Source organism: Anas platyrhynchos, chromosome 1, assembly GCF_047663525.1.
Source record: "Anas platyrhynchos isolate ZD024472 breed Pekin duck chromosome 1, IASCAAS_PekinDuck_T2T, whole genome shotgun sequence".
NCBI lineage: Eukaryota > Metazoa > Chordata > Aves > Anseriformes > Anatidae > Anas > Anas platyrhynchos.
This window is the reverse complement of record NC_092587.1, coordinates 85,057,392-85,078,286: the sequence shown is the minus strand read 5'-3', so window position 1 is coordinate 85,078,286 and position 20,895 is coordinate 85,057,392. Positions and strand designations below refer to the sequence as shown.

The window sequence follows — 20,895 nt, the reverse complement described above, 5'->3', positions numbered from 1 at the left end:
GTGCTCTTTGCATAGCCTTAAAGTGCTCTGTTTGTGAGACCAAGATGCTCACCCGTGCTTTGGCAGTGCCCCAAACCAGTGTGCTGAGAAAGGTGAGAGCCTTGATCTCTTCTGATGCTGGCCCTGACTCAGATGTGTTGATTGCCAAAGCAGGCTGGGAGATCAGGAGAGAAAGAAGGACCAAGATGAAGTGCAGATGGAAGAATGATCTCGCTTGTGGAAGCGGGGCTAAGCTCTGACACCTGCCAGTTTACAAGTCCTGCCTCTTTACCAGCAGTTGCTGATTTATCCTTCATGTAATCCCGTTGTGTCACTGAGACAGTTCAGTCCTGGGCTGGTACGTAGTCAATTCCTAACCTGGACTAGGAACCTCTGCCACCTTTTTGCCTCTAAGACACTAATACAATTTAACTTTACTTCTGCCCAAATAGGAAGACGCAGGAGTGTTTATAGTGCTCTGCGTAATTTTGATCACCAGTTCTTGTTTTGCAGCTTGGTTCTCTATCTTAGCCATGTGTGAATGTTTAGAGAACTGCAGGGTTTTATGTGGATATTCTAACAAGGCACAAAAGCTTTCTTCCTGCCTTCTGTTTTTAAAGGCAGAAAAATAGCACTTTGATACTACACTTTCCTCCTTCGTGTTCAGAGACCTGTCAACCTATGACGCAAGGTTTGCTCTATTTCCTTTGCAGAGGGATCCAGTCAGAGCAGTGGCGAGTCCTGTGCCAGCCCTCTGAGCTGCAGCATATGAGCCCACGCTAGATAGGTATGCTTGCCTTTGTAGTGTTGTACGTCATCCAGCATGCTGTGAAAATGCAAATGCTTTAGGCTATGCTGCCTCAAACTGTTCTGAAAGCAGTTCTGGCCTCTTGTTTTTGGCCTGCCAGTGTGCATTCAACTGCTGTGTGGTTCAGAGATCTGGCAAACCTCCTGACACTGAGCTTGAAGCTTTACAGGGCAAGACTGAGTCTTTTTTTTTTTCTGCTTGGTGTACTTCCTTTATAACACATCAGAAGCCCTGTAGCACTCAGTTTTCCCACCTAGGTTTCCAAAAAATTCCAGGTCTTCTTAGTATTATGTTTATTGCCTGTACTTCTTACACTGTTTCTGGAAAAAAAATATATATATATATTTATGGTCATCTTTCATTTCCTTTAGTAGGTAGCGTTCGAGATGTTAGTTTATTCAAGGGAGTGGTGTGGCCCAGTCAGGGAGTCTATAGAGGTCTTTCAAATCCTATAAGCTGTTTCATCTGTCCCTGAGTAAATCTTGTAGGTAATTGTCTTGCAAGATTTTGGTACAGTACAGGACTGACAGATGACCCTTTACCAGAAAACTTGTCATCTGTGTATCTGTAGTCCTATGGGGAAATCTAGCTTGCAGGTTGTAATAGCAACCTGTCACTGAAGGTAAATTTTTTTTGGTTACGTTTTTCATGAGGAGTGTTTCTTATCAGAGTGGATTTGGAGTTGTTAAGTGTCTGAAAGATTACATTGTGTTCTTCTGCACATGGCTCTTCTTCATTTTGTAAATACAACAGGACATTTCCTTGTAGTGTGCTACTTTTTCTCTTACTCTGCTACCAAATGAAGAAAGGTATTTTGATAGAAGAGCATGTTGTCAGCATAAGATAATAACATTGCAACAGGAAGATGCTTTTAGGGTTCTTCTACACACACACACAAAAAAAAAAAAAGGTTATCTGGGGGAAAAAACAAAACAAAACAAAACACATGAATTTAAAGGCAAATTGCAATTTTTGGAATAACTCAAAGCAGATGAGTTCATCAGGCTTTCAAAAATAAGGTGGCCCTCCAGCTTTTCATCTTCTTGTACTGTGTTCAGGAGAAATGACTTTAACCCCAAAATGTAAATTTCTTCATCATAGGCTTTTACCAGATCAAGGTCATTCATTATTCCTTCTAAATTTCTGCCTTCCCCTTAAGGTGTAGTTTTAACGTTTCTGTATTTGAAATGTCAGAAGCTAGTGGCTTGCTCGTTGTTTTGTTCAGCAGCGAATGCTTCAGCTGATCCTTATGTAAAATGTCTAGCCTGGTTGTGAATAGCTGGTGAGCTGATTAAGAAGTGCTTTCAAATATTATAGTCGAATTTAAGTCTTGCTTTTGTTCCATGGGTAAATTAGATTTAAGTTTTAAATGATATTTTGTGTTCATCATGAATGAAACTGTGTAAGCTCTTTCTTTCTGCCCCTATGCTAGTTGTATTAGAGATTCTACTTTTTTTCTTCAAAGTCATTTATTAGGAAAATGACCATTGAGAAAGCTAGTCAAGAAGTTGCAGGCAACTCTATTAATATTAATTTTAAAATTTTAAGTTAAACTGTTAATGAAGTAGCAGTAAATGATTGACTTAAATTCCCTTTACTTTGCCAAGAAAGTCAAAGTAGCAAAGAAAGCAAAAACTTACAGATTATTATGTTGTCTTTTAGTAAACCTCTATACATCACGGATTTCTAATCTACACAGACACTAAGTTTTAACCTACAAAGAATAGAAATGAACAGAAGAAACTTGAAACTAACAGAACTTCACTCTTTCTCATCTGTGACTATGTGCCGCTGCCTCTTCCCCTTGTGCTTGGTGTTTGTCTTGATTAATGCAGATCAGTGCCTGGAAGTCTGTGGGGAGCTGTTAGCATCCACGTACAGCTAATTAATACGGCATATCAATAGCAGGTATTAATTAAATGACAAATAAATTTGACTTGTAGTATGTATTTGCCATGGTACACATAGTATAACGTAACCACATTACACCTTAAGTTGTTATAAAATGCCATCAAAATAGAATAAGGTATTATGTGTTCATCACTGGTCTAAATAACTGTGTTACTGCTAAGCACCAGCATTTAGTGCTCTTAAGAGGAGAACCCCCAGATTCATTTAAAACAAACATACAAAAAAAAAAAAAAACCTACCTTTTTTTCAGTGTTAAAATTGTATTTTTGTTCTTGTATTATTGTTCTTTTGTTATATATTTAATATAAAAATGTAATATTTTGTTATTGTATTATTGTTCTTTGTAAGCTTCAATATTTATTGTTCTTTGTAAGCTTTGAGTTTGCTTGGTCATGTCCTTAATACTACTTCTAGAAAATGTTTCTGGTCTTTTGAATTGTAAATAAACTGGGTTGTGTTTGTTTTTTTTTTCTGCTTTGCAACATAATTAAGAGGATTTACTATACCTGTTAGCCAAAGTAAAAGGCAAATGATCTGAAAAATCAGTCTTCACAGCAGTGACTTCATTGAACATGAATATAGAAAAAAATAGTGTTTGATAATATCAAAGCATGTCACCATCTTCGAATATTTTTTCTGATTCAGCATATTAATTGAAAGTGTTTCTATTATTCTTTCCTTGCTTGCTGCAGCTGCTAGGATGCTTAAGGCTGACTTTTTATTAAAAAAATATGATGTTTCTTTGTGTGCCTGCAATCATTTATTTTTCAATTTATTCTTCTGTAGCTGGGGTGGGCTTCACTTGGAGCAAAAATGAAAAGTGTTCAGCTTTCTTTCCCTAAACCAAATGCCTGGAAGATTTCATTTCCTGAACTACTTCAAAAATGTTTATTATTTCAGAAGACAAAAACAAGGATGTTACCGCTCAGTCCTGACATGGAATTGTCTGCGTGAGTCAGAATGCAGGGATGCACCACAGATCATGACCTGTAATTCTAATTTCTCAGTGATTTCAGACTCTTCCTGAGGACTTGAGAGTACTGTATCCACACATCCCTAGCAACATACCCACTCAGCTCTTTCACTCCACCTTCCTCATGTAATGTTAGTAATTGCCTTCTTTCTCAGATGAGGTCTTTCACTTTTCATCATCTGTTTAGAAGTTGTTCTTTAGTTTTAATAATATGGTTGACAGATTGTGGCTTTTTCTTCCAAATTCCTTTTGATTTCCACTTATTTTTATCCTTAAAAAGGAAAGAGAATGAACTTTTGAAGCATTCACCTCCTAGCACTGCAGCAGCAGTTTGTCATGTGGAACACAAAGGAGCTGATGGAAGGAAAATACTTGTGTAATAACTCAGTTTTTGAATATTTATTGATCCTATCTACATTCTCTCCAGTTCTGAGTATTATTTGTGTAGCAGCCTTGTGAGAGGCTACACTTCCAAGAGGCATGCTCTTTCCAAGAACACACTGAGGAGGTGCTGGTAGCAGAGCCAGGACTGCATTCAGGAGGTGGCTGAAATGGGGTTTGAGGGACGGGGTGGCAGCAAAGATTTCTTTCAGGAAGAAGGTAATCGTCAGGAGAAGCAACAAGATCCTTTTTTTGTCAGGAACTACAGTGATGAGTTATTAAGGGCATGAGACAAGAGGCGGCTTTGTTTGGGGAATTGGCAGAGGTCTTTGATTTGTTGTCATCAACTCCTTTTGTCTCTTAGATTTTTTACCATGAGTTTTTTGTGGCAAAACTCATGGTACCTCTGTGTTCAAAGAGGTCTAAAACACTGGGGTTTAAGGTGAAGTTGTAATGTTCTAGACTGTTAAAGCAGTGGCCTGTGAATGCTTTTCTGGGCAAGAACCAGTGACCCTACTCCACGCCAGGTTTAAAACATCCGGGTTTCCAGCAGTTTTATTTATATTTTCCCTAAACAAAGCCAGCTGTTAATTTCTGAACGTAGGCCTTGTGTGGATGTGTAATATATATTAAATATATATCTATATATTTGCATGTGTCTTTATTGATAGTAAAAGAGATTCACAGGAAAAAACAATTTTGGTAAAAAGGGTAGAAAGAGTCCTATTTCATATTTTCTTTGGATACTGTTTTGATCCACCTGCAAAGGAAGCATTGCTTGGGTGTACGCTTAGCATCTGTGTTTTTCTTGTCTTTCACTTCAGCTCTATGTGGCCACCGAAGCCATCCTCATTGCACTGGTGGGGGCAACTCCTCCTTACCACTGGGACCTCGAAGAGCTCTCGGCTAACCAGAGCCATGGCAACCAGTCGGCGAGCGAGCAGAGGGCCTTTGGGGAATGGCTCCTGACCGCCAACGGCAGCGAGGTTCACAAGCACGTACACTTCAGTGGCAGCTTCACGTCAATAGTTTCTGAGGTAAGTCTGGAAGGTGTTTTGCTGCCTCGTGTGTAAGTATTAAAGGGCACTGGGGGGGTATGGGGCAAGCTGGCGGCACTGCTGCTTCTCTCTTCCCTACTAGTGCGTGTTTTGATTAGCAAATGAAACAGGTGCTACCTCCAGGTAGAGAACAGGTAACCTATTCATATCCTTACTGGCAACAAAAGCTACATTTGTTTTGCAATGCAGATCTTGACCAACACTCTGCTCCAAAAGTACCTGCCTTCTCCATATGGGAGATGCATCTTGGGTCTTGTAGCCTGGTTCCACAGTTGAGCTGTAATCACATAATTGCACTAATATGTTCAAAATCCTGTGTGTATCTCGAGCTCTTTCTGGCCACTTTCTGCAATTTCCATGGTAAGAAATAAAATGCATCCATCATGCAATTAGCAAGCAGTAAAGAAACTGGAGAAGAAACTACTGTTCCTTTGCTGCTCCAGGTATGAGGGAGGAAATCAGCAGTGGGGAGCAAGGTGGACAAAGCAATTGCATATGTTCTATCCCAAAATAAGCTTTAGCTTTATCAGTGTGGCCTGTTTTGTAAGTGTCCTCTTTCATGGTCTAGCCACAGCCTCTAAAGGAACGATTGCAGCTTCCACACTGTTGTGTTCAACACTTGCCATTCCTGCGGCCTTGAGTATTTATTAATGCCATTCTTCTGTGCAGGAGCCCCATCTGTCTGCAGCTGTTATGAGACCTGAATTTAGCACTACACAACTAAGTCAAGCAGAGCACTGCTTGATAATTCATGGCTATTGACCAAATGCATTAATACTATTTGAATTAGTCCTGTAAAGTACTTAATGTTATTGGTTATGAGCATATTAATAAAAACTGCCAGTTTGGGAATAGTACCGAGCAATTGTATACAACAGGCATGCCTTCTTATTCTGGTAATGAAGTGGGTATGAGTGCTAATGCCACTACAGAAATTAAAGTCCTAATGGACAGTAGCTTTTCTTCAAGCATAACTTAAAGCTAATTGTCAAAAAGGTTTTAAAATCTTTTCTGGGCTTTTCCTGGTTTGCTTTTACTTTCTCCAAGAATTGTTTATTCTCTTAAACTTGACACGTGAGACATGTTCATGGAGCCTAGCAGTGGCTTAGGATATAAATTTTGTGAAGATACTTAAACGTTTTAGTTGCACAGGTAAGAAATGCAGGTAAAGAACAAAGTTTACTCGAAAAAATACAAAATTAAGAAATATCTCATGATATCTGGTACGTTAAAGAACTTCAAAGCAGAATCTGAACTTTTCAGTAAAGGCCCATGCATATAAAAATCCTGTTGCCTCTCCTGTATTCCATAACTAAGATACAATTTGTTCAGAAATTTAACTGTATGCATGGTACATTTGAAAACTGAGTTAACTATGAAGTTCTTGGAGTATTTTTTCCAAAATGGTCTGATATTATTTTGGGGATTTCTGATTGCTAAGCGGTTTCTATACTAATGTATAGAGAAGTTTTTTCTGCATTTGGGGAAGATATTTTTAATGCTTACATTGTGGAATCGCTTAGTAATAACTTGACTGTTGCAGAAGTGCTCTGAAAAATATTTTGATGTAAAAAGATGCATAGTATTCCTTTTTTTTTTTTTTTTTTTTTCAGGAGAGAGGCCTCAAGTCCTTTAAAGGGCTTCTTAGTCACTGTGATTAGCTTGCAGAACAAACCTTGCTTTGCCACAAGCAAATTTTGCCTTGATCTCTGAACAGTTCAGAAAGAATCTATTGACATAGTATCTACTGTTGGCTGTTTTTTAACATTTATACCAAAATTAGAGAATGATTCTTTAGCTCTTATGAACTTAACTGTGTTATTTCAAGTTAAAATTAATCTAATGTGCTGTTATAATAAATTTTCCTGGATTTTTTAAACTTCGAGGAGTTGATTTGTGGTCACAAGGCTTGCTTTAGAAGAGATTTTTATCAGAATCTGGACACCCTATTACTAACTGTCAGTAAATATGTCACCACTTAAATGACAATTCAGAGTGAAGCACATACTGAGAGTAAGCAAATTATGTTCTATTATGTTCTTGGAGCTTCTGAATGATTTTGTCAGCTCCCTGATCTTGGTGAGGTAGTTTGTAACTGAGATGTGAAATACTATAAGCATAGCTAGCTAGGATATCTAATGGGGCTTTGGTATTGGAAAAGGTACTAAAGAGAGGAATAGTATTATTGCAGGGATAATGAAATCATCACCAGTTTACCAGCACAAGAAGAAAAGTTGGGTGTCACTGAAAGGAACTATTATTTTGAGATTCAAGAGGAGTAATAAAATAATACAAGATACAAGATAAAATAATAGACAAGACAAAATAATACAAGATACAAGAAAAATAATACAAAATACAAGTTTTTAGAATAAAAAAATGCAATAGTTTTTGAACAGTGAGAACATAGCATAATTTAATTCTAGATTTTTATGGGAGAAAGGTTCAACCTGAAAGAGGAGGGTTTTTTGAGACACTGAAGTCTATAAGATCATATGAGGTTCAGGTGTGTGTTCAGAATAGAAAAGATCTGGAAGTTACAGAAGTTACAGAAAGTGGACTGTTTAAAAAAAAAAAAAAAAAAAAAAGCAATGCCACAAAACTTGTCTAAAACTACCGAAGTGTTTCTCAGTGATGAGACAGTTCATAAGGAAGAGAAGATTATTTCTGGATGTAAATGACAATGCTTTATATTGCATGGTGTGCCTACACACTTCAGCAATATATATCAGGAGGTAGGAATGATTTTACTTAAGAGATTTATATGAGAAAAGGCAATAAAAGGGAGAGAGAGGGTAGAAGGCTGCAAAATTACAATATCCCACGAGGGACTTATTCTTGAGTTCAGAACAAAAGACTGTGCTTAATCTGGGGGAGCTATACATTTGGTTTCTTCCCATCCAGAGTCTGGAAGGCAGCATTTGTTTCAGTGACTGATGACTGATTGAATGGGATGCTTAGGGGACTTAAGAAAGGTTTTATCATCCTGAAAGTATGTCATCCCCCTCCAACTATTGCAGAACCAGTTTTACTCTGGTTAATTTTCCTTTTTTGTCTCCATCCAGTGGTTTTTAATTGGCAACACATCGTACAAAGTCAGCGCTGCCAGTTCTTTCTACTTCAGTGGTGTGTTTGTTGGAGCAATTTCCTTTGGCCAGCTCTCAGACCGGTTTGGAAGGAAGAAGGTCTATCTCACAGGTAACCAGTAATGGTCTGTTTCACAGGTAACCAAACAAAATGAGTGATGTGAAGTTGTCCTGTTTCTGAAGATGAGTGGCAAGAGCCTAGTTTCTGCTGAGAGCTTGATACACAGCAGTGAGTTACATGCTGTGATTTTTTGTCCTTCCAGTACACTTGATTATACTGTCCTACCCAGTGTATTTCCAGGGACAAGAAATCAATATTTGACTGTTCAGTCAGCATCTGAGCATTTGGGAGATGTTCTGGGTTTAGGAAGTGTACCATTAGAGCTTACATTTAAGAACTGAGTATATGCAGCGGTTGTCATGCTCGTGGGATCTCCTCATGTTGCAATTAATATTCCTGTTAATTTGTTAGCAATGTTCTTTCATGTGTAACCTGCTGTGATTTTTTTCACCTTTCATCTCTCGTCTGCATAATTTAATTTTCTCGTATTTGGGTTCATCACTTTAAACTTTGTAAGTTTTTGGTTTTGTTACTGTCCCCAGATCAAATCAGCATTTGGAACTTCATGTTTTGTGTGTGTGTTTATAAACTTACTTGTCCATGGATGAGTATGTAGAATTAAAACCAGTGGCTTTTTTCAAAGAAACAACCTAATTAATTCAAAGCAGAAAAAGATGAGCCTGCTATGCAGTGCAAAGTTCCAATACACTGTCCTCTGATTAAGTTTCTCATCTCTAGCCTATACGGAGTGCTTTCCAAGTATGAGAGGAGGTATTTTGTCATTTGTTTAGTCTGTGACTCTTGTATGGGGATAAATATGAAGCCATTTAGCTGGAGCCCTGCTGTAGTTCTGAATATTTGAAAAAAAAGTCTTCCATGAACTGAAGTTCAAAGTGTAGTACTGCAAATCATGTATCAAATAATAATCCTAATGTTCCCCTGTTATGATATTGACTTTGGGTACTTTTTGCCTGAACTTGTGGCATGTAGCAGTGTTTTTCAGTTGTTGAATGGGTTTACTTAAAACATAAGTCACTGAAAATCAAGTAAAGATGCTAACAATTGCTTCTGGTTTACGTGAGATGCTCTTCTGAAATTAAATCTTTTGCATTGTTTTTCAGGTTTTGCCCTTGACATCTTGTTTGCCATTGCAAATGGCTTCTCACCTTCATATGAATTCTTTGCCATGTCCCGATTCTTGGTAGGGGTGATGAATGGCGGGATGTCGCTGGTGGCCTTTGTTCTTCTGAATGAGTGTGTGGGTACTGCATACTGGGCGTTAGCAGGTAAAATTTGAGTGTCAATGTCTATTTTCAGAATTTTTAGATTTATCATGCACACCACTAGAGAAATCCCAAAGCTCACTAGCATTTGCCGAGTTAATTCTACTCACTTAAGCATTTGTGTAACACCAATCTTTAAGCCTTCCTTTGTTTAATATGAACTATACACAAGCACAGTAGATAACTTGGCCATTTATATTTCTGCATCACCCAAACTGTCTAAGGCTTTTCTCAAAAATAAATAAAAAAAACTTCTTGTATAATGGGAAGATGAGACAACTATTGTTAGCACTCAAAAATGAGTCATCCCATGTGGTAATCAACCTTTGATCAAATGATACAGATGCCTTTAACTGTCCTGGCTACTAGCATTGAAGCTGTACTTCAGATATGATGACTATATACTGTACTGTTTAGGTACAGTCTTTCTTCTTGGCATGACTTGCCAAGTCCCTGATAAGGGGCAAAGAAGTGTTCTGATGAGAGATCAGTGACTGTTTAAAAAGAGATTATCTTGCAAATCATGAGAGCTACAAATGAATACTGTATATTCCAAAAAATAACATTTTCCAGTGGTCTGTAGTATTTTTTACACACAGAAAAATTTACATATACATATACACATTTACATATAGAATTACAAAACTTAATTATTTACCGGGATTTGGGTGAGGAGGCTGTAGAAGGGTGTTTCTTGGACTTGACTTGATCTTTGTGATTAGGTGTAATGCGTCTACTCCATGTGGGTGAAGGACAGAACATTCTTCAGTCAAATAGCTGTGTATTTGCCTGTATTGCTGAGTGAATTTTTTTAATGAATTGTTAGTTTATGTATGATCCCACATGTTGGGAGTTAGCAGTGTTCCTTAAAGGAATGATAATGGTGTTTTGTTCTTGTTTCTTTTATTTTATGTTAGGATCTATTGGTGGCCTGTTCTTTGCTGTGGGAATTGCCCAGTATGCTTTATTAGGGTACTTCATTCGATCCTGGAGGACTCTGGCTGTTGTGGTTAACCTGGAAGGAACAGTAGTCTTTCTTCTCTCTCTGTAAGTTATTTTTCAAACTGAAGTCCTTCAAGGAAGATGTCAAAAATGAGAGAAAATACAATTAAGTCAAGGAGCTTTTCTAGGATGGTATGAAGTGCTGTAACTAAGGTATTTCTCTCAACCTCTACCACCCTATGTTCTGTGCTTATTTTAAATTGCAGTGCTGCAATATCTGAAAACCTAAGCATATGTTGCATTGTCTGTGCATTATTACTGTAGATGGGAACAGTCTTGAGTAGTATAGAAGAACATCCTGGTCTTTCACTGGTATGTGTAGATGCTTTAAACTGTTGTCCGGTGTGCTACAAGATGCTGTATATACATTCTAAATGATACAAAAACATTACTATGCTTAAGTAATAACTTGATATTTCTTTTATAATTCTGCTTACATGGAAGGAAGAGCATCAAAATTGCTTGCACATACAGTCTCAAAGGTGACATGTAAAACAATGGGCAGCTTCCTTTTGCTTTTTTAATATTGTGATTAGTAAAGAAGAAGAAGAAGGCTTCTTAAGGTAGTTGGGCTTTTTGTTTGTAGATTTCAATGCTGAAAGGTATGATGCAACCTGATCTTTCTCATATATTTTCTGACAGTAAAAACTTAGTAACTGAGGGAATAAGTGAATTTTAGCTTCTGTTTAAACTTGTTTCTTTCCTTCCAACATCTGTAACATTAGTAACTAGTTTTTTGTTAAACAATCAAAATGTCCTTTCAAAGGATGCATCAGAACTCAGGGAGAGGTCTTGAAGGTTGTAAGGTGAAAGGCAGACTTGACATTTCCGATACTTCAAAACTTAAAACAGTGGCATTTCAGGCCTTTTAACTTGTATTTTAACTTTTGCATAGTATGTTTGATTTTTTTGAAGTGTTTTATGTATGGGACTTCAGAACTGTTTCAGATTTTTTCATTCCAAATTTCACACTGCTTCCCACCCACATTGCTTTAAAATGATTCTTTGTAGGAACTATTACCAGACTTTTATCATGGGAAAGAAAACATGTTCATTTCTAAACCCTTATTAAAAAAAAAAAAAAAAGGTGATTCTGTGCTTTTAAATTAATGATCACACTTCTGGTCAGAGAGAATCTTTGAAGTTCTGGCAAAAGGTTGAAGTTTAAGTTAGTTCTGGGAATCTGAAAGTGGTATGAGATTTGTTTTGTCGGCTGTGTTGGAGTTATAGACTTATCAGTTAAACACTGTGTATGGGAACAAAAGCCTGGTCTTTGTACAGCTGCTGCATTGCTCTTTATAGGAGAAAATTTGGGGAAATGCTGAAAACATGAGGAACAGGAGATAACTAGTCAGTGTTGCAAAAAAATCTTACTTTTAGTTATATGGTGCCTCTAATTTATAATTTCACTAGAATGAACCCTAATGATATTACAATTTATAGTATTGTGTATGTATGTGTGTATACATATATATGTAATTTTTCACTATCTAAATTACATATGAATCATGTTCCCTCTCCTTTCTACGTGTTTTGTCTGTTTCAGTAAGTGAATTCTATACCTAAAGGGCTGTTTGAAAAAAACCTGTTATGTTGAAACATATTTCAGCCTTATTTCCATAGGCAAGCCTAACAATGTAGAACAGAAAAGCCCTAAAGCTGTATCTGATCTATATGTGTGTGTATTTATGATACATGTATTTTAAAATCAGAAACTGTGTGTTACAGATTCATTCCAGAGTCCCCCCGCTGGCTATACTCGCAAGGCCGGCTGAATGAAGCAGAAGATGCCCTCTACCTCATTGCAAAGAAGAACCGCAAGCAGAAGTACACTTTTTCATTAAAACTCCCAGCAGAGAGAAGCCCCAGAGAGGCTGGCAGTTTCTTGGATCTGTTCCGATACAGGATTCTCTTGGGACGCACCTTGATCATGATGTTCACCTGGTACTTAAAATACTTTGTAGGCCTAGCAGTGTCTAATGAGTGTGTGTATTTTCTTAAAAGAAAGTGCTACCAGTTGTTGCCAGGGCTTGCAGCAGGAACCCATGACACTACTGCTGTTTGCTACCAGAAATGTAACTCTCCAGAAGTACCTGTTGTGTTTTGGGGAGTTCTACTAGCCCTGAGCTTTTTATGCTGCCACTTTGAAGTAAATGTGTGGTAGGGTATCCAAGTCCTCTGGAGTTGCTGTTCACACAGTTGCTTTTATAATGTGTATTCTTGGGGGACGATGTATTAAGAAAAAAGGCATTATTTTGACAGCAGGCAGCGTAGTGCTATATTCTTTTTGCTTTTCTAAATTCTTAGTTCAGAATAGTCGTTTTTTGCTCCATAAATGAGAGTTAGAAGATCGCCTTGATGATTTCCTGCAGAATGAATTAGTGACCTGTTCCTTTCATCTCCATAGAGAAGTCAGCCAGTCAGGGTTACAAAAGAAATATGAAAAATCAGAATTTGAGAATGAATAAAAGTGTACTGGAGTATAGAAATTAAAGGAAGGCAGAGAAAAATTTAAGGCATATTATCTGAAATACTAAATATATTTTATACTGCATTGTGTCAGACCAGTAATTTGACGTGGCAGTCAAAGATATAGCTCTGATACTACTTTTATCTTTTACAGGTTTGTGTGCAGCTTGGTTTACTATGGCCTTACCCTTAATGTAGGTGACTTAGGTGGAAGCATTTATGCCAATTTAGCCCTTTCAGGGTTGATAGAAATCCCAGCATACCCAATCTGTATTTACTTGATTAACCAAAAATGGTAAGTATGAAATTCTATTAATGTGTTTTGTTTTTTTTTCTCACAGATAAGTTTCCTGCATATTGTCTCCCCTATTCTATATCCATAGTATGGGGCTTCATGCTTCAATTTTAGTATTTCAGTGTATACTCCTAAGAAATCTTTTTTTTTCTTTAACTTGAAAGTGCCACTGATAGATCTTTACATCTAGTAACAGTTTAATAACAGTTTAACTTTTTCTCAGCAGCTCGTTTTATTGTTAACAAGTTGTCTAAATTTGGTTCAAAGATGAGGCTGATCTGTCAAACCTAGCTGTGCTGACTCCGTGCTAACACAAGATGGCATTCTTCTCACCTTTGTCTTGTAATTCCCATTCTCACTGTTAGGTCAAAGTTGTACCTAAGCTCGGCTGAAACTGTTGTGTGGTGCCATACAATAGCTGCTCTGTGTGTGGATCTGTGAGCAAAGCTGTTGAGTCTGATACCTAGCCTTTTCCTGATTCATGGTACTCTAGAGAATGTCTTTCATTTTTTGTGGAATTCACCTGCCAGTCTCCTTTCTGCGTGTCTCTTGAGCAGCTTTACATATGTACACACAGTGGGAATGAAGTAAAAATCCTAGATTGTCAGCCGCTGCATGAGACTTTCTCAGTGCTCCTCTTAGTGAGAGCAGCAGCAATTTGTTTAAAAACTGTGAGAGAAGAAATGTTTGTGGGAGAAGGCATTCAGCATTTCTGGCTGCAAGTGAAGAGACAACATGAATTTAGAGGACTCACTGGTTATATCCCTTTTTGGACATCAGGTTTGGTCGAAAGCGAACGTTGAGTGCATTTCTGTTCCTGGGAGGATTGGCTTGTCTTATTGTCATGTTTCTTCCTAAAAAGAAAGGTAAACGTTTCCTTTTTTTTCCTGGAGTACTTTATAAGGAGTTGTAAAACTCCTCATCCTGCAGCCTAAGAATTTGTTTGTTGTCAGAGCATTAGGCTTATACCACATGTGAGTCTGCAGTTTTAAATCCAGAGAAGCTAACTCACAGAATAAGCAGCAGCCTTCCTAAGATGTTAAGAAATTCTTGTTGAAAAGGTGTGGATTTGAACTTGTTTTTGGATTCAGACTTACACTTTTAATCACATCAGTCATTCCTGTTCAGTGTTTCTGAATGATGTTTCTTGGAATATCTTCATTAGCTATGAATCTGTCAGTATAAACAGTACCCATGCAACTTGTATGACTCCAAGTGAAAGACCAACGTCAAAAGATTCCAAGAAGTAAATTAAGGGATGAGTTCACATCTTTTCCTCGCTGCTCTGTAATGTTTGAGAAGGGTGTGATTGTGGTTCTAGTCATGTAGCTACGTAACATATAGTTCAGAGAGTATTCTGAAAATCTTTTGAAGCGAGAGTTCTTAAATTCAATGTATTTTTTTCTAAAGAAACTAATGTTCGTTTCTTGGTTTTCATATGTTTTTTGAAATGGTAGAAACACAATAGTACGGTGAACAGCTTTTCTTTGAATGTGAGGTACATAAATTCATCTCAGCTTGTAGTATTTGTACACGTGTAACAGTCACAATGAGTGAAAATGTTTCTAATATGTGAAATTAGCATGATTTTAAAAGATTAAACGCACATACTCTTGTTGTCCACATAAATAACTAGCTGTAGATGGTAGTGGCTATAATAGGTAAAACATTTTTAGAGAATTGTGCAACTAAAGTTCCCAGAAATACTCCAGATACTAGAGCCAAGATATTAGAGATACCCTTGTTAGGCTGGTGCCAATCATTGAGTAGTTTCTGCATTTCAATCCAAGCTCCCTTTAGAATTTGTGTAAAGAAAGATTTTTTAAGAGGATAGAACTGCTGGATTTTGAGAAATCACCTGTGCGCTGAATTGCTAGTCAGACAGGAACAAAATGTCTAAGAAGCTTAGCAGTTTCTTAGTTTGCCAGAAGTAAGCACCACTCTCCTTACTAAGCACAATTTGTTCAAGGCAGTAACAGCTTATTCTATAGCCTTCCTTGTTAGCCATTTAATGTCTTCTGATGTACCAGGTATAAGCTCATAATCATTAGGCACTCTGACAAAGCTCTGAGCTGGATGGGATATTTGGTATGGTTCTGTGTGGCATCTTCCTGTCTCTTGTTTTTTCTTCCAAAGTAATCTTCTGAAGTAATAATGTTAGAAAGTATGTTATCATAGTGTCATATGTAACTATGACTGAATAGGGTACTAGTTACATTAAGTGGCCAGTGTCTTTTTTTTTTTTTTTTAGCGTCTGTCATTTTTTTCTTCAACTTGCCAAAAGATCTATTATAGTAGTTCAGTAATGGTAGACCAGAAAATGTGTGGGATTTTTTGTTGTTTCTTTTTTGTTTTGTTTCAGCTCTTGTTATGTCTATAGGATTTTTATCCTGCATTTCTAAAATTTGACATTCTAATAGGGTCTTCATGCAGGATTTTAACTCTACAGAGATGTCTCTGATTATAACACTGAGGACAAGGAAACAACAAAATCCTCTCAGTTTTTTTTTTTTTCTGGTCTCGAATAGTTCACTACCACAGTCTCTGGGACTGTTCTGTCATTTAATCCATTTTTCTCCTGTTGGCTCTTATTTGATAAAATGGAAATAATGTTGGGCTAGTAACAAGTCTACAATTAATTTAAAATGTGCTTTTTGAGTTGCTTTTTCATGGTGTGTTTTATGGAGAGTTTTTCCTCTTTGTACAAATTTAATTGCACAGATAAAGAAAATAAATCCGTAAACACAGAATATAAATTTTGTTGGATGACTTCTGCCACTGCTGCCTAAAAGAAGGCTCCTTGTATTCTCTTGAGTTTTGAGAGTTCTCCTGAAGGTACAAATCACCTCCAACAAATACTGGTCTTTAATAGAAAAACGTTTGCCTGCCATAGCAGATTCGTCAATAGATTGTTTTGCTCCATACTGTTGTGTGATTGAAGTGATTACTGAGATGTGATCTTCATAATGCTTTGGAACACTGAATTACTTTTTCTCTTTCAGATACTGGAGTGTTTGCAGTGGTGAACAGTCGTTCTCTTTCTTTGCTGGGAAAATTGACAATCAGTGCTGCATTTAATATTGTCTATATCTACACGTCAGAACTTTATCCCACAGTGATCAGGTAATGCAAGTTAATTTTAAGGCCTTCATTTTTCTGGTTCTTATATCAGGATCACCTTTTACTTGCCTTGCTTTTTTCTATCAAGTGTCCCTTTTCATTTGAGATGTTCACTTAACATACAATGTTTACCTGTAGAATCTTGTATACTAAACCTCTTCCCTTATCCTCTCCTCACCTCTGTCTCCCTCAAATCTGTAGTATTCTCTTCAGCATAACCATATTCTCTGTAACAGTAAAAATAACCCTCTTGGATGCTTGGTATGCTCACAGCCCTCTCTCCACTTGTGAGGATAACAATACAATTGTTTATCATTCTTTTTAATGAGTGGTATCTGTGGGTTTCTCACTGCTTTATAAACCAGACATCTCTTAAATGTTCATGCTTGGTTAACCAACAGTGCTGCAGATGACCTGTCAATAAGCTTTATAAAAGTAACTTGATGATACAGAGGAAGAAGTGCCCTGTGCTTGTGGTGACCAAGTAGAAAAAAAGCACCTATTATATGGGATTGAAACCAGTCCTATGGTGTTTTTCTTGTGAGTGGGCAGATCAGCTGATTTGGATAGAGGAATTCAGCCAAAATTTCAGGCAGAGATGAGATGTGTTGACTGAAATCACTCTTTGTCTCTTTACATGTGGACATATGTTAGAAATCTGAATTTGCAGGGTATTTGTGCTTCTCTCCGGTCGTATGTTTTGATGTTTTAATTCCTGTCTTCAGATGTTTTCAGTTGCATTTCACTTTTTGTTGCCAGTTAATGAGGTCAGGGTCATGACTGAGGCTTCTGGCTGATTAAGTCCTTTCTTGCACTTGCAACTTCTAACCCTTCTAAAGTCCTAGCTCATCCTATACAAATGTCACTGATTAATGATTTTTGCTTTTTTCTTAGGAATGTTGGAATGGGTGCCTGCTCCATGTTTTCCCGTGTTGGTGGAATCATTGCTCCTTTTGTCCCTTCATTGGTTTGTCTGAACTTCTCACTGTTTTAAATATTTTTGTTCTGTGGCTCTGATGCATCAGAAGCTTGCAGAAGTGGGAATATTTGGGGTAAATTATATAAGCTAACATCTGTAAATTGTATGTCTTGGACATTATCATGGTAGACTAAACACATTAGGATGTAATCTGTAATTAGAAAATCCCAGTATTTAGTTCAGAAGATACTTTAGTCCTATAAGAATTTTGGGACTTACAGTGGACCTCAGCAATATTGTCATTTGAAAATAACAAATTGATGATTCCTATTTTAAACAATAAGCATAGAATAACAAACAGAAAAGGTGGTTAAAAGAATAACTGCATCAAGATATCAAGATCAAAGGGTAAATGAGCACATTGGACCTTTTGTTAACCACTTGGTCAACCATAGCTTTGTGTAGCCTGGTGTAGTGTTGGCTGTAGCCCTGCTTTGAATTGGTGGTTAGGCTAGATGTTGTCCAGAGATCTCTTCTAACCAACACATCTTTGATTGTGTGTTACAAAGTGGTGTTGCCTTTGTTTAAAAAGTATGCTTTATGGATAAGAATTGAGTATGGATTCAGCAGGCATTCCTTTTAAAGTCCATCTCAAAATCTGTGTGGCTCTGATAGTATCGATGGTTTTGTCTGAGACAGAGTTAATTTTCTCTGTAGAATCATAGAACAGTTTGGGTTGGAAGGGGCCTTAAAGATCAAGTAATTATGAACACCATGACCCGTCTCTGTCATGGGCAGGGTCACTTTCCACTCAGGTAGGTTGCTCAAAGCTTCATCCAGCCTGACTTTAAACACTTCCAGGGTTAGGGCATCCACAGCTTCTCTGGGCAACCTGTTCCAGTGCCTCACCATCCTCATAGAAAATAATTTCTTCCCAGTATCTAATCTAAATCTTCCCTCTTTTTGTTTAAAGCCTGTACTATCTCGACACTATCTCCCTGTACTATCTCGACACTCCCTGCGAAGTGTCCCTCCCCAGCTTTCCTGTAGGCCCCCTTTAGGTACTGGAAGGCCACTGTAAGGTCTCCCCAGAGCCTTCTCTTCTCCAGGCTGAATAACCCCAACTCCCTCGGCCTGCCTTCATAAGAGAGGTGCTTCAGCCCTTTGATCGCCCTTGATGGCCCTCCTCTGGACTTGCTCTAATAGGCCTGTGTCTTTCTTGTGCTGGAGGCCCCAGAGCTGAACGTAGTACTCCAGATGGAGTACTACGTTCTCCAAGAACTACAAGAACTGAGTAGAGGAGGAAAATCACCTCCCTTGACCTGCTGGCCACACCTCTTGCTGGTACTCAGTCACCCTCATAGTACGAGTGTTTCCCTATGCTCAGATAGAACCTTCTGGGTTTCTGTTTGTGCCCGCTGATGCTTGCCCCATCACTGGGCACCACTGGAAGGAGCCTGGCTCCATTCTCTTTGCATCCTCCCTGCAGATATTTGTATACATTAATAAGATCCCCTCTAAGCCTTCTCTAGGCTAAACAGACCATGCCTTCTCAGCTATTCCTCATATGTGAAATGCTTCAGTACATTTAGCACGTTTGTGGCCCTCTGCTGGGCTCTTTCTAGTATGTCCTCATCTCTTACACTGGAGAGCTCGGAACTGGACACAGGAATCCAGGTGTGGCCTCACTAGTGCTGAGTTAGAGGGAAAGGAACATCTCCCTCAATCCAGGATACCACTAGCCTTCTTTGCAGCACAGGCACAGTGTTGGCTCATGTTCAACTTAGTTGAATTGAATATGAACTCAAGGTTTCAAAGTTAAGAATTCATTACATTCCTGAAAACTTTAATTTCATCATTGCTGCCACATGAAATGGTTGTAAAGGTTGACTGTTTAAATATGTAGTATGAGCTACATTAACCTCTACTTAACTCTCTCTTTCTGCTCTCGTTTACAGAAATCTGTACAGTGGTCTCTGCCTTACATTGTATTTGGAGCAACTGGTCTTTTGTCTGGGCTCCTAAGTTTATTGTTGCCAGAGACATTAAACAGCCCTTTGCTAGAAACGATTTCAGACCTGCAGGTGTGCTCGTACTGGAGGCTGGGGGATGAAGCCATGTCATTGCAAGCCCTAGATGGCTCACAGGTATATTCTTTTTTTTTTTTCCCTTGTATTTATCTGTCATATTTATTTCAGTTGTCAGTTCAAATATGACACTCTAAATACACTAGGAAAGTGATTCTTGGCCTGTGGAGTATAGATCCCAAGCAGATACAGGAGATGGTTTACTAACTTTACCGTCACATCTGAAATGTTCCATGGGAATGCAGGGTGAAACATAGCTGGGTTAGTTTATCCCTTCAAGCCCAGAAACTAACAGTTGTTTTCCTTTGGGATAAAGGCCTTGGTGATATCTGTGCCTCTGTAATCTAAGGTGGATTCCTGCAGCATGCCTTCGTATGAAGCCGGCCATTGAAGGTTTTGAGACATCCATTTGTGATGGACTCTTCTCAAAGGCAGCACGCTGTACTTCTGTTCTGACCTGCGCTTGCTGTTCTACAGCATCAGCTGTTGGGTCTGCCCAAGAGAGGGTTTAAAAGGGTTAAAGATAGAGTAATTTAAGATCTTTCTCACTGTTGAGTCTGGAAAATGAGATTAGCCGAGTATGTTGGAACTGCAAAACTCCCAGGTATAAGCATAAAGAAATACTTTATTAATACTTTATTTTAATACTTTATTTTAAACTATAAAACTATTTTAAAAACTATTAAAACTATTGAAATATTTTAAATACTTTATTAATACTTTATCTAAAACGTTTTTCAGTGAAGTCTCCTTGACTGTGTGTTTGTCACTTCACTTTAAACTTGAGAAGTGTCTAGGAGTTTGACAAAATTAAGATATATCTATTTTTCCTGTCCTGTAGAGATTTTTTTACTTTGTTCTTCTGTGAATGGTGTGGGATTAGAGAGAAGTAGCTAGAAGTTAGTAAGTGTTTACTGTTTACATGTGGGTATTATCTTCATGTCTAAATCCTGGTCTCAAAAATTCTGGTCTCAGAATTCGAAGTATCAGTGGATGTGTAAAAACTGAAGTGGTCAGAAGACTTGAAGGGCAGCTCTTTCATATCAAAATGTTGCTTGTCCTGTTAGGTTGATACGAGACAGGATCTGTATAAAGCTTTTACTTTCAGTTACTTAATTTTTAGTAAAGCAGTCTGAGATTTGCAGATTTAGATTCTATATAAATTTAGATTTATTTTCACAGAAATTAGGAGGCAGAGTAAAACTAACTGCTATAATCAGAACAGTTCCTTCCTTTGACAGGCTTCAACACATTACCTTATTTACCAAATTCAGCTTTAATAATTCTTGAAAGGACAGCAGTTTAGTATTGAAAGCCCCCTTGAAGAAAGCTTGAAAGAGGTAGACCTGTAACCATCCTGTAACCATTAATTTGATACTTGACACGCACATTATATAAACATCTTTAACCATATTGGATAACTTGTTATGGCTTCATATTCTTGCTGCCAACACAAATCTGTC

The 20,895-nt window shown here is 37.8% G+C and overlaps 1 protein-coding gene across 2 annotated transcripts in view; it reads left to right on the top strand.

Moving 5' to 3' along the window:
* The window catches only part of SLC22A15 (solute carrier family 22 member 15), a 49,649-nt gene that overhangs the window by 7,597 nt on the left and 21,157 nt on the right, over nt 1–20,895 (top strand). For both annotated transcript variants that reach the window (XM_038185680.2, XM_005022948.6), the window contains exons 2-11: nt 4,877–5,089; nt 8,176–8,308; nt 9,379–9,543; nt 10,458–10,587; nt 12,271–12,486; nt 13,166–13,306; nt 14,087–14,172; nt 16,309–16,429; nt 17,321–17,393; nt 19,304–19,492. In XM_038185680.2, coding sequence (XP_038041608.2) covers nt 4,877–5,089; nt 8,176–8,308; nt 9,379–9,543; nt 10,458–10,587; nt 12,271–12,486; nt 13,166–13,306; nt 14,087–14,172; nt 16,309–16,429; nt 17,321–17,393; nt 19,304–19,492 — 1,467 coding nt within the window. The remainder of the gene's footprint in view (nt 1–4,876; nt 5,090–8,175; nt 8,309–9,378; nt 9,544–10,457; nt 10,588–12,270; nt 12,487–13,165; nt 13,307–14,086; nt 14,173–16,308; nt 16,430–17,320; nt 17,394–19,303; nt 19,493–20,895) is intronic.